Source organism: Neoarius graeffei, chromosome 7, assembly GCF_027579695.1.
Source record: "Neoarius graeffei isolate fNeoGra1 chromosome 7, fNeoGra1.pri, whole genome shotgun sequence".
NCBI classification, from domain to species: Eukaryota; Metazoa; Chordata; class Actinopteri; order Siluriformes; family Ariidae; genus Neoarius; species Neoarius graeffei.
In genome coordinates this window covers 69118483-69136509 of record NC_083575.1, presented here as the reverse complement: position 1 = coordinate 69136509, position 18027 = coordinate 69118483, and the positions used below count along the sequence as shown (strand labels likewise).

At 44.6% G+C, this 18027-nt stretch overlaps 1 protein-coding gene across 1 annotated transcript in view; it reads left to right on the top strand.

Moving 5' to 3' along the window:
- hk1 (hexokinase 1) overlaps window positions 1-18027 on the top strand; it is an 87502-nt gene that overhangs the window by 39742 nt on the left and 29733 nt on the right. The window contains exons 3-6 of the mRNA XM_060926320.1: window positions 7327-7475; window positions 7589-7708; window positions 15306-15401; window positions 15582-15681. Coding sequence (XP_060782303.1) covers window positions 7327-7475; window positions 7589-7708; window positions 15306-15401; window positions 15582-15681 — 465 coding nt within the window. The remainder of the gene's footprint in view (window positions 1-7326; window positions 7476-7588; window positions 7709-15305; window positions 15402-15581; window positions 15682-18027) is intronic.

Genomic DNA, 18027 nt, shown 5'->3' with positions numbered 1-18027 from the left:
GCGCTCCTCAGAGATAACACTCAGGAAGACATCGCTTGAACAAGCACAAGCCTGAAGAAATTCAACATCCAGTCTGAAGAAAGGCCAAACCTGCTTGTACAACAGATTTTTGTTGTTGCTTGGCAACAAGCACTGCACAAATGCTATTGACAATCCGGACACACTGTGCATCTCTGAGGAGGATCTAAGCAACCGATGGAGGTTATAAAGAACATGCAGCGATTCCTGCAATAATGTTTTTGTCGACTGTTCTTGTGGGTTCAAGACACTTTCATTAATCACAGTTTTACCGTCACTGTTAAAGCATCCGTTGTAAAAAGGTTCAGGGGTTTCCTCAGTACTGCCAGAGAATAATGGTGTGTTTTTTTTTAAATATGCATAACCAACACTTCGAAAAAACTAAGCAATCATTAATAATTGCCTTGAGAGTACTTTTTCTTGAATAATGCCATTATCATCACTGTCATGAAGTCAGCCGTGTATGAGATTCCTTGGCTTTATCAGCGTTCCCCTGGGTTCTGAAAAATATTCGCCATTTTTTTTCCTTGAAAAATAGTCAAATAAGTATTCTTCACTTTTTCTTAGCCTGTATTTGTTCTTAGTTACCGACATATCAAAGTGGACTTAATACAGTGTGACAGTTTGTATGGGTGAGTGGAGCACAGAAGGATGGCAGGCCAGAACTGAGTTCACAAAACTCTTTTATTTTTCACTTTTCAGTGCAAACTTTTGACTCTCCCAGCCACACACGCATGCGCACACACACAAGTCGCCTGGTTGGGGAGAGAGCTCCCTCTGCTCTCGCTCTCTCTCCTTAAATAGGGCGCGGTCACTGGGGAAGACACAAACACATTAATTAACATCAGGTGCAGTGATTCTGCCACTTACCTTCCCTGACTCCGCCCTCCGGTCACAGACCGACGCTTGACCACGCCCCCGCTGCCACATACCCCCACTGCCTGACTCAGGCCGGGCGGCCGTACGGCCTGCAGCCGACTCCTCCCCCCTTGACGGGAGAGGAAGTCGGCCACGACCATCTGCGCCCCCGGCCTGTGGATCACCTTGAAGTTAAAGGGTTGGAGCCACTGGAGGGGCGCGTGGTCCGAACAGAGGGTGAAAGGGCGTCCCAGCAGGTAGTAACGGAGGGCGAGGACCGCCCACTTGATTGCCAAGCACTCTTTTTCAATAGTGCTGTAGCGCCCCTCACGCACCGACAGCTTTCTACTGATGTACAACACTGGGCGGTCCTCCCCCTCCACCTCCTGGGACAAAACAGCCCCCAGCCCTCTGTCCGACGCATCTGTCTGTAACATAAAGGGGAGAGAAAAGTCAGGGGAGTGTAAAAGTGGCCCCCCACACAGTGCAGCCTTTACCTCAGAAAAAGCCCGCTGGCATTGCTCCGTCCACTGGACCGGATCTGGTGCCCCCTTTTTAGTCAGATCAGTCAGCGGGCTGGTGACGTCCGAATAATTAGGTATAAACCTACGATAATAGCCAGCCAGCCCCAGGAACTGTCTCACCCCCTTTTTGGTCTTGGGCCTCGGGCAGGCCGCAGTTGCTGCTGTCTTGTTAATTTGGGGACGCACCTGCCCGTTGCCCAAGTGGAAGCCCAGATACCATACTTCCACCCACCCAATCGCACACTTCTTCGGGTTGGCTGTGAGACCCGCTCGCCTCAGCGACCTAAGGACAGCCCTCAGATGTTGGAGGTGCCTCGGCCAGTCATTACTATAGATAATAATGTCGTCGAGGTAGGCAGCCGCATAGGTGGCGTGGGGGCGGAGGACCCTATCCATCAGCCGCTGAAACGTAGCGGGCGCCCCAAACAGCCCAAAAGGAAGTGTGACAAATTGGTGTAAGCCGAATGGTGTGGAAAAGGGCGTTTTTTCTCGGGATAATGGAGTCAAGGGGATCTGCCAATAACCCTTTGTTAAATCCAGTGTCGAGTAAAAGCGAGCCGTGCCTAGTCGATTGAGCAACTCATCAATACGAGGCATTGGGTACGCGTCAAATTTAGACACCGCATTGACTTTTCTATAGTCTACACAGAACCGGACCGACCCGTCGGCCTTGGGTACCAAGACCACCGGGCTGCTCCAGTCACTGTGAGACTCCTCGACGATGCCCATTTCGAGCATGGCCTCGAGTTCTTCCCGAACCACTTTTTTCTTGTGTTCGGGTAGCCTGTAAGGGCGGCTACGCACTACCACCCCCGGGGGCATCTCAGTGTGGTGCTCTATGAGGTTGGTGCGGCCGGGCAGGGGCGAGAACACGTCCGAAAACTTGGTCTGCAACTGGGCAACCTCCGCGGGTTGGGTCGGGGAGAGGTGGTCTCCACAGAGGACTGGAGAGGTACGTGATGCCAATGTTCCTTTTTGAACCTCCGGCCCCAGCTCCACCTTCTCCGGAACCACCAACGCCACGGGGACCTCCTCATTCCAGAGTTTGAGCAGATTGAGGTGGTAAATCTGTAGCGCCCCACCCCTGTCCGTTCGCCTCACCTCATAGTCGACGTCCCCAACTCGCCGTGTGACCTCAAAGGGTCCTTGCCACTTAGCGACTAATTTGGAGCTCGATGTGGGCAACAGTACGAGTACTTTATCTCCCAGTGCGAACTCTCTAAGTTGCGTACCCTTGTCGTACAGGCGGGTTTGTCATTCTTGGGCCTGCCGCAAATTCTCCTGGGTTAGGTGGGTGAGTGTGTGGAGTTTTGCGCGCAGGTCAATAACGTATTGGATTTCATTTTTACTTGGTGAAGGTCCCTCCTCCCAATTTTCCCGCAGCACATCTAGAATGCCGCGCGGCTTACGCCCATATAATAATTAAAATGGGGAGAACCCCGTGGAGGCTTGGGGGACCTCTCGCACTGCAAATAGCAAGGGTTCGAGCCATTTATCCCAATCATGTGCGTCCTCACTTATGAATTTTTTAATTATATTCTTGAGGGTGCGATTGAATCGTTCAACTAAACCATCCATTTGTGGGTGATACACACTGGTGCGGATCTGCTTAATACCCAACAACCCATACAGTTCGTTCAGTGTACGTGACATAAACGAGGTGCCTTGGTCAGTCAGAATCTCTTTCGGGATTCCAACTCGGGAGATGACGCGGAAGAGCACTTCTGCAATACTGCGTGCTGAGATATTGCGAAGAGGCACCGCTTCCGGGTATCGCGTTGCATAGTCCACTAGAACTAATATAAAGCAGTACCCTCATGTTGACCGATCTCATGGCACGACGAGATCCATCCCAATTCTTTCGAACGGGGTCTCGATTAATGGGAGAGGGCGCAAAGGTGCTTTTGGAATGGCCGCTGGATTTACTAACTGGCATTCGCGGCACGCCGTACACCACCTACGGACATCGCCGCGAATCCCTGGCCAATAGAACTGAGCCATTATTCGGGCTAGTGTTTTATCCTGCCCTAAGTGTCCAGCCATGGGATTAAAGTGAGCCACCTGGAATACCAATTCCCGGCGTCTCTTCGGAATCAAAAGCTGCGTGACTCGCTCTTTAGTCTGAGTGTCCTGCGTTACTCGGTATAATCTATCCTTCATAATCGCGAAGTAGGGGAAGGACAGGGTCGCGTTTGGCTGGAGCGTTTGACCATCGATTACTCTCACTTGGTCAAACGCATGCCGCAGAGTCTCATCTCATGACTGCTCTAATGGAAAATCCGCGAGGGATTCCCCAATAGAGAGAGGAGGAGCCGGCGGCTCCTCACTCTGACGCGGAGATGACGTCTGATGATGGCTCTGTGACAGCTGCTCCCGCCAATGCAACACCGGGACCTCCCCCTACTAAACTATGGCAGGACCCACTCTTCACTAGATGACTCATTAATTCCCCAAATCCCGGCCAATCCGTCCCCAAAATTATCGAGTGGGTAAGGCGAGGATTAACCGCCGCCTTCACTATAAATTTTTCCCCTCGAAAAAAATGTGGACCAACACTAAAGGGTAGTTGTGAACATCCCCGTGCACACACAACACCTTCACCAATTGTGCTCCCCCCAATGCCTCGTTTTGCACCAGGTTTTGGTGGATTGAGGTCTGATTACAACCAGAATCCACCAACGCCTGATGTGTATCCCCTTGGATACTCACCGGTATGCGATACACTCCGGCCCGATCGAGGGCGGCTCCTGGCACGTCGGGGATCCGAACCACCGCGCCCACCTCCATTACCGAGCACTGCTGTTGGAGGTGGCCTGGCTCCCTGCAGCGCCAGCAAACCGGCCCGGGCTTCCTCTCTGCACTAGTGCTCTGGGGCTCACTCACCTGAGGGGGGGAGAGACAGACACAGAAGGGAGAAACGGGAGGGCACGGCGGGCCGGCTGGGGTGGCGCCGGCCCTCGCCTCCGCGGTGGGGGAATGGGGCGAGGAGGAGACACAGGAGGAGGGGGGGAGAGAGGAGAGGAGAGAAGAGGTTGTCTGCTGTCCTGCCATCGGGACAGCCTCCAGATGGTCCTCCGCCAGCTCGATTGCCTGATCCAGCCACGCCGGGCGGTGGCACTGGACCCACTCTGCGGCTCCTGCTGGTAAACGCGCAATGAACTGCTCCAGTACCACCTGGTCGATGATTCCCTCGGTGTCGCGGTTGTTGGCCCTCAACCACTGCCAGCAGGCGTCCTGGAGTTGCTGGCCAAACACGAACGGCTGGCCGACTTCCTCCAAGCACAAAGCGCGGAAGCACTGACGTTGTTGCTCGGGGGTGCGTCCCACACGCTGGAGGACGGCCCGGCGAAGGTCCGCATAGGCCAGCCGGCGGTCAGCGGGGAGCTGTAGCGCGGCCAGCTGCGCCTCTCCCGTTAGCAGGGGGAGGAGGCGTGCCGCGCGCTGTTCCACCAGCCACCCCGAGGTCTCTGCTACCTGCTCAAAGTGCGTGAGGAAGGCCTCGGGGTCATCCTGCGGGCCCATCTTCGTTAGGGTGAGGGGGGAAGGGCCCGCGGCGGTGGAGTTGGTGGACCCCGCCGACGTGAGGAGGTGCCGGAACGCCCGACGATCTTCCTGTTGCGCCAGCACCAGGGCCTCGAACCATTGTTCTTGCTCCTTTTGCAGGGCGAGCAGCGCCTGGTGCTGGCTCTGTTGGGCCGTGGTGAGGGCGTGGATCAGGTCTGCGAAGGGGGAGGACTCCATGGGGCTGTTCTCTTCTGTGCTCGGTCCCGGGTTTCAGCACCACTGTGACAGTTCGTATGGGTGGGTGGAGCACAGAAGGACGGCAGGCCAGAACTGAGTTCACAAAACTCTTTTATTTTTCACTTTTCAGTGCAAACTTTTGACTCTCCCAGCCACACACGCATGCGCACACACACAAGTTGCCTGGTTGGGGAGAGAGCTCCCTCTGCTCTCGCTCTCTCTCCTTAAATAGGGCGCGGTCACTGGGGAAGACACACAAACACATTAATTAACATCAGGTGCAGTGATTCTGCCACTTACCTTCCCTGACTCCGCCCTCCGGTCACAGACCGATGCTTGACCACGCCCCCGCTGCCGCATACAGGTTTATACCAACCAAACTGGCACAATTCAAATATTTGTACAGTTACATTACCAAAGGTCTCTCCATTACATATAAAATTTGGGCTCCACTCTAACCTCTGACAAGAAAGACTTGATTTTGTGCTCCCTGTGCACCATCAAGCTAAAATAAACCTCATTAGTTTGAGCTTAAGGTTATTTTCACATGGAATTATTCAAAAGGGTTATAAGGACTCCCTTTAGCCTTTACTTTGACACAAAACTTGATTTACAGTTGAACAGAGTTGAGAAGAATCTTGGAACAACCAACAGTAAAAGAATCCGAATTTCCTGTCGATTTACAAGCCGAACACAGCATGACACAGTGCTTTTCATCATACGTTCGCTACGGGGACTCGACACACCATGCCCCCCTGAAACATAGCTCCACTGTTGGCACTTTCACTTTGGCGTTTTTTACCGACCCATGTATTACTGACACTGTCCGGTGTGTTCGGGAACGGTCGGGGCTCTGAGTGTGTCTCCCCCATGGCTGTTTCAGCCCTTAAAGGAGAACTGGAGTCATTTTAAAACTTGCTTTGTTTCTTAATTAACGTGTTATTCAATTACGTTTTCGGTTTTAGTAACCTTATATCCTGATTCGTATTGGCAACGAATTGCAATTAAATATACTTATCGGCCTATTCGGTTTTTAGCCATGTTGAATTTAGTTCATTGGGTCCACGGCAGGCGTCACTTATACGCGCGTTATCTTCACGAGACTTGTGCAAGACTTCGAAGCGTGAAGTTTCAACCAGGTGTCAGTGCTGCCATTTTGAAAATTGTTTACATGCATTTATTCCACCAAATGAACTGTTTTCCAAACGAAATGTTGTACAAAAATGAGTTTAAATGACGATTACTGCCTACTTTTTTCAAACTTTCTTGATTGCTATCAGAACAAACAAAACTTCCGGCTTGATTGCATCAGCATTCGAAAGAGGGCACGTGCGTCTTTTGACAACGTTGGCAGATGTTGGTCACTTTGATTTCCACTGTACGTTTTACTTCCGTCCTACGATGTCTCGCACAGGTCTCAACGAATCTCGTTTACAGCCATTGCTTTGACATATGGACTGATATATTACAGAGCGTATTTCAAACACTCATAACTTGCTATAGCAGCGACAAAATAGCTACCAAAAATGCATTCCTACATTTTATAAAATGAGATAAATAGAATTTTGATCATAAAAAAATTTGCCTTCAGTTCTCCTTTAAATCATTTTCAGTGCTTGAAGAAGCCCGCCCAAAAAACTTTGTCAACTTTGGCATTGTTTGGTTTACGCAGAGATGATTACATCACCACACCAGCTCGATTAAGACGCACTGCGATTGGTCAAAAGTTTGGCGCTCATTTGGTCATTATGTGTGGTCAATTTTTCTTGGTCACAAGTACATGCTCATTGTTTACACTCTGGTTTCCTGCCGTCTCTTCACTGCGGTTGGATTTCGGCAAACGGAGGGATTTGTGGATAGATTTCTATAAAAGATGACTTACGATAAAGATGACAAATACATTCGTCACTGTGACGATTGCTAGTAATTTTCTTTTCGTCGTTGATGGATTATGTTCGTCAATGACAAGTGTGACGAGCGCCAGCGGGAACCCTGCTTTATTTTCGCTAATAATCAGAACTGTTTTCCTTTGTCAATACACATTCATCATATACAAAATAATTTTCTGAACTAAAGCTTTTCAGTGCGTTAGATTTTATAATTATCTTGCCAAGTCATAATATGTTAAGTTTTTTCCATTTGTCTGTACTCGCATTTTTACATTCATTTACGTTCCATGTTACAGAGAAGGGGGACTTCATTGCTCTGGATCTGGGTGGCTCGAATTTCCGAATCCTGCGAGTGAAAGTTTCTCATGAAAAGAAGCAGACAGTACAGATGGAGAGTCAGATCTATGAGACTCCAGAAGACATCATGCATGGCAGTGGAACACGGGTATGCGTTATTTCTCTGTCTATTTGTCCTACTGTAGAGTGTCTCAGAAACCAAGGACAATGCATATTTGTTTTTAAAAAAGAAAGTGTTGAAAGTGTGTCTTTCTTTCGCAGTTATTTGACCATGTTGCTGAATGTCTGGGGGACTTTATGGAGAAGCAAAAGATCAAAGATAAGAAACTTCCAGTGGGAGTCACCTTCTCTTTCCCTTGTGCCCAAACCAAACTGGATGAGGTAAAAGAGGGGCCCAAAATCTTGTATAGGTTTTAATATTGTGTTAATATTGTACTTTATCTGATTCGTTGCAGTCCATGAGTAATTGGAGACGAACGAAATATTTTGTTGGCTCTGTTATCCAAGACATTGCATTGAAACAGTGAAACTTTCAAAACCTGTACTGAGTGACCGTATAAGAATCATATCCTTTTTTACACAGTTCTCTTTTCACAAATACACCATAAGTTGTCAATCAGTAATTGGTTATTTCCACAAGAAATCGAACCAAAGGTCTAGTGACACCGTGTAATAGATGACTTGCAACCATGCGATCAAAATGTACTACGTCATGAAAATCCACCATGATGGTGGAAAAACAAAGCAACTAGGATGGCAGCTGCTGAAAGTGTGTCTGTAAACAATGCTGAATTTTCTCAGTAGTACCACGATTTCAATGGTCCGGCAAAGATTCGGTACAAAGAGAAGATAGATATGTGTGGTTTTGACCCATATTATTTTAAAAAGTTGGATTTTTCTGAAGACGCTTCTACTGACCATCAAGTACCCAGATATCGCGTTCTATCTGGTTTGACTGCTGAAGAATCAAGTTTGACCTCGGACGAAACGTAGCCCATTTTCTGAGTGGGTGCCCAGTCTGGATTGTTTCTATCGTATAATTTTGCTGGCGCTCCTAGAAGCGAAATGGTAATACACGTGTTAAAATTATAACAACGACCGAGTGAACCACGACAAGAGAACGCTCATTTTATAGCAAAATTCTAGCAACACGAAATAAAATTCTTCCATGATATTATCGAGAAAGCTTTTGAATCTCACCTGAGATAAAATGAGCACTACAAACACGAGCTGTTTTGGTTTTAGCCTCTGTTAGATCAGCTCTGCCGATGTTGTTCAGCCGTGCTCGTCTCCTCTCTGTACTAAGCCTCAGAGTTTCCTCGCCATCTTTGCGAATCACGGACGGAATTCTAAAAAATCGGACCGTGCCACGGTCACAAGTACTGCTGTGACCACAACCATATACAGCACAAAGATATGGCAGCGCTAAAAGAACACTTAAAGCTGTGGAAAAACAAAGAGAGTTGCGCACGCATGACTGTTTTGTATGGAATGTCGCTTGACCCCGCATTTGTATCTCCACCAACATGGCTGACATCCGGGTTTCTATTTTGCCTTGACGTCACTTGCAAGTCAAGGATACAGTTAGTTTAATTCAAATTAGTTGTTAGGGAATACAAGGCAGGATATATTATAATTTGGATGATTTTTCCCACCTGTTCTGTGTCTAGTTCACAGTATGGCTCACTAAAATAACAGATTTTGTAAAATATATGTAAGTGTTTTATTGTCTTTTTCTTCTTTTGGCTGCTCCCGATTAGGGGTTGCCACAGCGGATCTTTCGTCTCCGTTGCTCCCTGTCTTCCGCATCCTTCTCTACCACACCTGCCACTTTCATGTCCTCTCTCACCACATCCATGTATCTCCTCTTTAGCCTTCCTCGTTTTCGTGTGCCTGGCAGCTCCATCCTCAACATTCTCCTTCCCACATGCTCTGCATCTCTTCTCAGGATGTGCCCATACCATCTCAGTCTCATCTCTCTTAGCTTAATTCCCAAGCTCTCCACATGTGCTGTCCCTCTGATGTGCTCGTTCCTTATCCTGTCCAACCTTATGACTCCCATCGTAAACCACATCATCCTCAACTTTGCCTCCTGTCTCTTCGTTAAGGGTACGGTCTCCAATCCATACATCACAGCTGGTCTCACTACTGTCTTATACAGCTTACTTTTCACTTTTGCTGGGACTTTCCTATCACAAATGACTCCTGAAATCCTTCTCCAACTACTCCACCCTGTCTGCACTCTCTTTCTCACCTCACTATCACAGCCCCCATTTTCCTGCACAGTTGACCCCAGGTACTTGAATTCACCAACTTTCTTTACGTCTACTCCTTGCATCTTCACTACACTCTCATCCCCATTCTCACTGATGCACATGTATTCTGTTTTGCTACTGCTCACCTTCATTCCTCTTCGTTCCAATGCATCCCTCCATCTCTCCAAACCCAGCTCAACCTCCTTTCTACTTTCACCACATATCACAATATCATCCGCAAACATCATGTTCCATGGTGACTCTTGCCTCACTTCGTCCGTCAAGCTATCCATCACTATGGCAAACAAGAAAGGACTCAAAGCAGATCCTTCATGAAGTCCCACCTTCACCTTGAACCATTCAGTTGTTCCAGCTGCACACCTCACTGCTGTTTCACTGTTCTCATACATGTCTTGCACCACTCTAATATACTTCTCATTCACTCCACTCTCTCTCATACAATACCATAACTCGTCTCTCGGCACTCTATCGTATGCCTTCTCCAGGTCTACAAACACACAATGTAGCTTTCTCTGGCCTTCCCTGTACTTCTCCATTAACATTCTTAAAGCAAAAATTGCATCCGACGTGCTCTTCCTTGGCATAAACCCATACTGCTGTTCACAGATTGCTACCTCTCTTCTCAATCTCGGCTCCAATACCCTTTCCCATAACTTCGTGGTGTGGCTCATCAATTTTATCCCTCTGTAATTACTGCAGCTCTGTACATCTCCCTTATTCTTGTATATTGGGACTAGCACACTTTCTCCATTCATTTGGCATTTTCTCATTCTCTAGGATCTTATTAAATAATCTCATTAGGAACTTCACAGCCGTCTCACCCAAACATCTCCATCTAAGTGTTTATTGTACCACATGTAATTTATGCGTTCAATACAACAAAACACAACAAAAACGTTCCTTCGTCTAATGTAAAATTCAGTTACTTTCAAATTATGTCTTTGTTTCCTGTGTAATTCATAGACATTTTATTATTCCAGTTGAGTGTTTCTCTGAACCAGCTAAACTGTTAACAACATTTATTTCATTTCAAACTGAATGAAGAAATCCTTTTGAGAAAACCGTTAAAACCGTTAAGTCAACGTGCACAAGATTGTCGCGAGCTCAAACATTTCGTGAGAAGTGCCTAGGTGGAGAAACTTGATTGTGATTGGTCAAATACTCTGTCAGGGAAAGTGTTGATGTGATTGGTCAGAATGCACAGTCACTCCGCTCATGCATGATGTGCTTTGACATGACTGAGAGCTGAATTTGACAATGGGCGTTTTTAAATTAAATTAAAGTACAATTTTTTTTTTTAATATGGCTGAGAATAACAAAATAAGGATATCTAAATCAGGGCGGAACTGTACAAACCCCATTTCCAGAAAAGTTGGGATCTTTTCCAAAATGCAATAAAAATAAAAATATGTCATTTGTTAATTCATGTGAACCTTTATTTAACTGACAAAAGTACAAAGAAAAGATTTTCAATAGTTTTACTGAGTAATTTAATTCTTAATTGTATTTTGTAAATATAAATGAAGTTAGAATTTGATGCCTGCAACACACTAAAAAAAAAAGGTGGGACAGAGGCATTATCATTATATTACATTACCTTTCCTTTTAATAACACTTTTTAATTGTATGGGATCTGAGGACACTAATTGTTGCAGTTTTACAATTGGGATTTTTGTCCTTTCTTGCTTGATACAAGACTTCAGCTGCTCAGCAGTCCGTGGTCGCCTCAAATATTCTCAATAGGAAACAGATTTGGACCGGCAGCAGGCCAGTCTAGCACACGCACTCTGTCTACAAAGCCACGCTGTTGTAGCGTGTGCAGAATGAGGCCTGGAATTGTCCTGCTGAAATAAGCATGGACTTCCCAGGAAGAGACATTGCCTTGATGGCAACGTGCATCTCTTTAAAATCCCAATATACACCCCAATATATCAGTGGTACCTTCACACACATACAACTCACCCATACTGTGAGCACTGATGCCCCCCATACCATCACAGATGTTAGCGTTTGTACTTTTCTCTGATAACAAACTGGATGGTCGTGTTCACCTTTGGCACTGAGAACTCGATGTCCAGTTTTCCTGAAAACAAGCTGAAATGTGGACTCATCTGACCACAGCACATATTTCCACTGTCTTTCGGTCCATCTGAGATGAGTTCAGGCCCAGAGAAATCAGCAGCGTTTCTGAATAGAATTGCTGAATTGCTTCCTCCTTGTGTAATACAGTTTCAGGTTGCATTTCTGGATGCAGCAGCAGACTCTGTTAAAGTGCATATTCTGGACCAATTTCATTTTTTGCTTTTTTTTTAATATATGAAAGTATGTCCCTTTACACACTCATCCAGAAGGGTAATTTTGCACAAGGCCATCTGTCTACAGCAGAAAAAAATAAAATAACAAAACGCATCTGGAAAAATCCCAAGGGAGTCTGGAGCCAGATTCGTGACGTTACCTGCGGAAGCGCCAGCAGGCTGCGCGAGCTTTGCACGGTTTCAGTGCACAGCCTGTGTAGACCAAGCGCTCCCATTTCTCTCTCATTGTCCGGTCTTTTGGAAAACGATGAGTACTAATCCCATCAAGATTGGTGTTGCTACACCCTCCTACGATACATCTGTTAACCATTTTAATAATTACGTGATAATGTTGAAGAAATTTGCAGAAAACCACCAGGTCGTTTTCTCATAAACAAACCAGTGCTGACGTAGGATTCAGAGGGAGGCGTCCCGCAGATGACGTCACGAAAATCAATGTTTGTCGGGAAATCCAAATGCCAATTTTTTTCAGAGGCGGACGAATTCGCCTCAAATGGCTTGATTCAACTGAATTTTTCTGGTATTGCGCAAGGTAAAAAATTGCAGAAAATGCAACATGTTGCAGATATTTGACCAAAGTTTAATATAAACTAGAAGACTTGCATTGATCTTGCTCCTGAATTTACCCGTGATGTGCACTTTAAGTGACGACAGTTTTCTGAAGTACTCCCGAGCCCATGTGGCTATACTTGTCACGTTAGTATGATGGTTTCTCAGGCAGTGCCACCTGAGGGCTTGAAGGTCACACGCATTCAACAGTGGTTTCTAACCATGCCCTTTACACACTGAGATGTCTGTGAATTCCCTGAATCTTTTCACAGTATTATGTACCGTAGATTTTGAAAATTTTGCATTGAGAAATGTTCTTTTTGAATTGACTAACCATTTTCTCATGACTTCTGGCACAAAGGGGTGAGCCATGACCCATCCTTACTTGCGAAGACTGAGCCTTTGGTGCTGCTCCTTTTATACCTAATCATGTTATCAGTTAACCTGCTTACTATGGAATCTTCCAAAATGGTGTTACTTGAATATCCTATGAACTTTTCAGTCTTATTTTGCCTCTGTCCCAACTTTTTTTGAGTGTGTTGCGGGTATCAAATTCTAACTTCGTTTATATTTACAAAATACAATTAAATTGGTCGTTAAAATGATTGAAAATCTTTTCTTTGTACTTTTGTCAGTTAACTAAAAGTTCATGTCAATTAACAAATCACAGATTTTTGTGTTTATTGCATTTTGGGAAATATTCCAATTTTTCTTCAAATGGGGTTTGGACATGTAGAAGTGAAATGTTGTTGTTGTTGTTGTTAAAGATATTAAAGTGAAACGTAGTTCTAAATCAGCGGTGAAGTTTTTCTAGCCAAAAGTGTCACACTGCAATTATCTGTGGTATACAAATAATATATGGAGACATCATTTAATTTATATGGAAGCCACGAGAGGCCCTTCATATAATCTTTTTTTATTCACCTTGTTATCCCGAGATAACGACATAATTAATTCAGGATCTCGAGAAAACAACACAACTAATTCAAGATCTCGAGAAAACAAAACCGTTATTCTGAGATAACGACATAATTAATTCAGGATCTCGAGAAAACAACACAACTAATTCAAGATCTTGAGAAAACAAAACCGTTATTTCAAGCTCTCAAGAAAACAAAACAATTATTCCGTGATCTCGAGAAAACAAAACAATTATTCCGTGATCTCGAGAAAACAAAACAATTATTTCATGATCTCAGCTGGATCACTGTATCTCCGTCAGTAGAGACGAAGCTGGGCCAGTCTTCTGCGGAAGTGCCGCGGACTAATTTTGAAATTATCCCTTATTAAAAGACTTAATGCAATCTCTCCCTGTGTCAACCCCTGATCAAAATATTGCCTTATTAGGTGATCGATTATTCCAGACATTCTAATGACCAAAGTTGCATCTATACAGAATGAGAAATAGCCCCAAAGTCAGCACATCACAAGTCTCTTGGCGCACCTGAATGAACCATTTCTCAGCTGTTTACTCGAGATCATGAAATAATTGTTTTGTTTTCTCGAGATCACGAAATAATTGTTTTGTTTTCTCGAGATCTCGAATTAGTTATGTTGTTTTCTCGAGATCCTGAATTAATTATGTCGTTATCTCAGAATAACGGTTTTGTTTTCTCGAGATCTCGAATTAGTTGTGTTGTTTTCTCGAGATCCTGAATTAATTATGTCGTTATCTTGGGATAACAAGGTGAATAAAAAAAAAAAGGATTATATGAAGGGCCTCTCTCGGCTTCCGTAAATTTATGCTGACATTTTGCAATTTAAATGCATAGTTGGTTCCAGGCTTGTAGTACTCGAGTCTGACACGTGCCCTAATTTTAAGGACTTGTGACTTGACTTGGACTTGAGTGCTAATGGCTCGGACTTGGACTCGTGCATTAAATGCATTCGGACTCGTAAATTGGAGACGAGGACTCAGATTTTTTTTTCTTTATTTTTTGTAACGTCATAATAATTTGGCGTAAGAGATTTATATCTACATTAATTTTGTACAAGAGTGTCACACCTGCGCGTCTTGGTTTGTACATCAGATAGACTCTCAGGCGCGCTCTGGACAGTGCACGTGCCAAGCGGACCTTCACGTGCGCCGTAAACGACTTGTACCTGCACAGGATTTAGGCACAATCAGTGCACCTATAAAAGACTGTGAAAACACACTTACTTTGCGAAGTATTGAGTTGCGCTGCTGACACATTACCGAGCCCTATTTCCTTGTTTGGTTTCCTGATCCCTGATTTCCCGTTTCTTGTCTTTGATTCTGCCGAGTCTACGATAGCCTGTTTGTGCCTCGCTCGACCTATTGCCTGTTTCACCGTTTTACGATTTTGCCTGCCGTTCTGTTCTGCATTGTTTACCCGTCTTCATTTGTATTAAACACACCTTCTGCACTTCCATCCATCTCCCAACCGTCTCTGACAGAATACTTCACACTCCCTGATAAAGAGAAGCACATTCACCTGTTCATACGTCATGTTCAGGAACAAACTAATGTTAATGGCGCTGAAACAGCCGCCGTCAAACGGTGCGGTTGGAGTGTTGGACTCGACTATAATTTTTTTTTTTTTTTATGACTTGGACTTGAACACTGGGGACTCGAGACTGGACTCGGACTCAAGGTTTAATGACTCGACCACAACCCTGGTTTGTTTGTTTGTTAGTTCAAATTAATTTAAGTAGCTACAGTGTCAACAAAAACGGGTCACTGTTCTGTTACCTTTTTTACTTTTACTGTAGTTCTTTATAAACAGCTAAATCTGTAACTAAAACATTTTCAGAGATCACACATTCAGTCATGGAGGTATTTAAAAGAGTATGATAAATTATATTTTGTTTTTTTAGGCTGTTTTACTGACCTGGACGAAACGTTTCAAAGCCAGTGGAGTGGAAGGGATGGATGTGGTGAAGCTTCTGAACAAAGCCATTAAAAAGCGAGGGGTAAGTTTTGTCAGCACCTCTTATCAGAGCACTCATTGCAATTAACAGTTAACATGGGGCTGTTATCCTGTTTCGTCTTAATAAGCCCGTTATTGTATGGTTGGCTGGTCTTATATGAAACAAGAAACTGTTTCAAGTCAGTTGTGCTGTAGGCTTAAAGGAAAATGTACTGTCTCCAAGGACTATGAAGCTGATATCATGGCGGTGGTAAATGACACCGTGGGAACCATGATGACCTGCGGCTTTGATGATCAGCGCTGTGAAGTTGGGATGATCATTGGTAAGAGCGTAATGCACAATCTCTGGTAAAAGATTGTTTTTACAGCTGGAAGAGTACTCTACAGTGCTTAGGGACGCCATTTCCCTGTGTAATATTCAAAGACAGAAGAATAATGCAAGATTTTAGGCCCTGTGTTTATGGCCCAGTTGTCCAAAAACTAAGCAATGGGTTGGTGTTTCTTAAATTGTCTAGCTCTTACCTGTTTTGTCTTATTTTTCTTTTATATCCTGGTTTTGTTTTCTTGGAAAAAGAGTTGATAGTTTTAGGGATCTTGCATCTAATAGCTGCATTTCCTTTCCTTGCTTTCTTTCCACGCTTCCTCGCTCTACCTCCAAGGAAGCAGAGAACTGATGCAATTAAAGGAAACAAGGATAAGAGGAAACAACTTTAGTTACTTCACTTATTGATGACATGTTTCCCAGCTACATAAAATGTAGAACAGACACCCAACTGTGATTACTACCAAAATGATCAAAACATTATTGTGCGTGTACGTCAGATATTTAAATGCAACTTTCATGCAAGGATTTTATTTCTACGCATTATTTATTGTAATTAACATGACTAACTTATGTATATCCTATTTGCTATACCTTACCTTGTACCTTGGTCAGATCTTCATCCGTCTAGTGACCGGTCCGCCTGCTCATAATCTCTTAAAGCTAGACGGCCTTTTGATTTCATAAAATCGGTGAAATTTAGTTCCCTCTGAAATTTGGTCATTGTGATATATGTTTATTTCTGTAATATCTCACAATATATCAGGCCATTCTGTGGCTGGGAAGTTATTTCATTTGAGGGGATTCCTGAGCAAATAATGTGCATGAAATCGCTCGCTTCGCGCAGTCAAGCAGACAGAGGAAGTCCGTGTGCGCATGCGCAGGTTTATCTTGACCATGCACTGACCTGACATTTACACCATTCTGTCACTAAACGAACAGCTGATCACACCGAGGTGCTCGCTGACCACCGATATTTATTAGTTTGGTCCTGCGTTTCCTTTCCTTCGCAACATAACGTCTTTTCTTCTCGCTTTCTGTTACTGTAGTCGGTCGTTCACATTTCATTCGCACACTCGCATCCTCCATTTTCCTCTCCTGTTTCAAATTTGTATCCCACAATGCCTTGCGCGAACGGGGAAAGCCCACCATGTGATGCATGACGAAGTATCTTGAATTGGGTCATGGTGAAGCAGGAAAAAATAGTGAAGAATTTAGGGCCACATGGCCCTAAATTCATTAATTGTTCTATTAAAAAAATAAAATTGGAAGTCTGTGATTCAAATTCAGTAGCTTTCGGTCCACTAAACAAAAATAATTGGGTATCGGGGAAAATTCTTTTCATGACCTGCACTTAAAAAATCTGAAAGGCAGTCTACCTTTAATCGTTGTTTGGCAGAACATAGGATTCGGTGCCATTTAGCTCGATCCAATGCACAAAGCTTCCCCATCACAATATCGTCATCCTCTCCTAAATACAGCTCAAGATGTTTAGTCTTGGGCGTTTAGGATGTTTAGTCTTGGGCGTCCAACACCTCTAGAGCCATGGGCGGAAACCCAGTCTAGCAGGAATTTAGGGAGCCTGCCATCTGACGTTCATGCCACATGCCCAAAGTAAAGGAGATGGCAGTAGCTGATGCTAATTCCCAGGCTACAGATTCGAAATGTGATCATGGAACTGAACCTTGAGGATTCTGCGCAAACAATTATGATGGAAGGCATCCAGTCGATGTAACTGCTGTTGTTTAAGTCTCTAGTTGATGTAGCCATAAAGAAGCGTTGTAATGACTCCACACTCCTATAACATGGATTGATGGTCTCTTGCTACAAACTGTAGATTGTTTTACCAATTTCTGTAGCTAGTGATGGTTTTACAGTACATGGCAGGGAAGCTCCCCTGCGCAAAACCCCCAACCTGGAGGACCAGAGTTCTAAAGGAGAGTTTACCGCTTGGAATGGCATGAAAAGCTCAAAGATGTTGTGTACCAGTGAGCGAGTGTTGAAGAGAGCAACTCGCTTTGAGGCGCCAATAACCTACCTTTGCCCTTTCTCCTGTCAGTATAAACGGTTCTGCCGCGAGAAGGCAAGGAGCTGGACTTTGGTTGTTAGAGGCTCTATTTTACGCATGTTATTTGCTATACCAGTGTTATTTAATTACAACACTCTGTACCTTGGAAATTAAAATGGAGGCTAAAACAAACCATGCATTTTGGGTACCTTTTGTTCCAGAGGTGGACAAAGTACCCAACTTTATTACTTAAGTCAAAGTACAGATCCCACTGGTCAAATGTTTCTCCGATACAAGTGAAAGTTGTCCAGTCAAATTTTTATCTAAGTTAAAGTACTG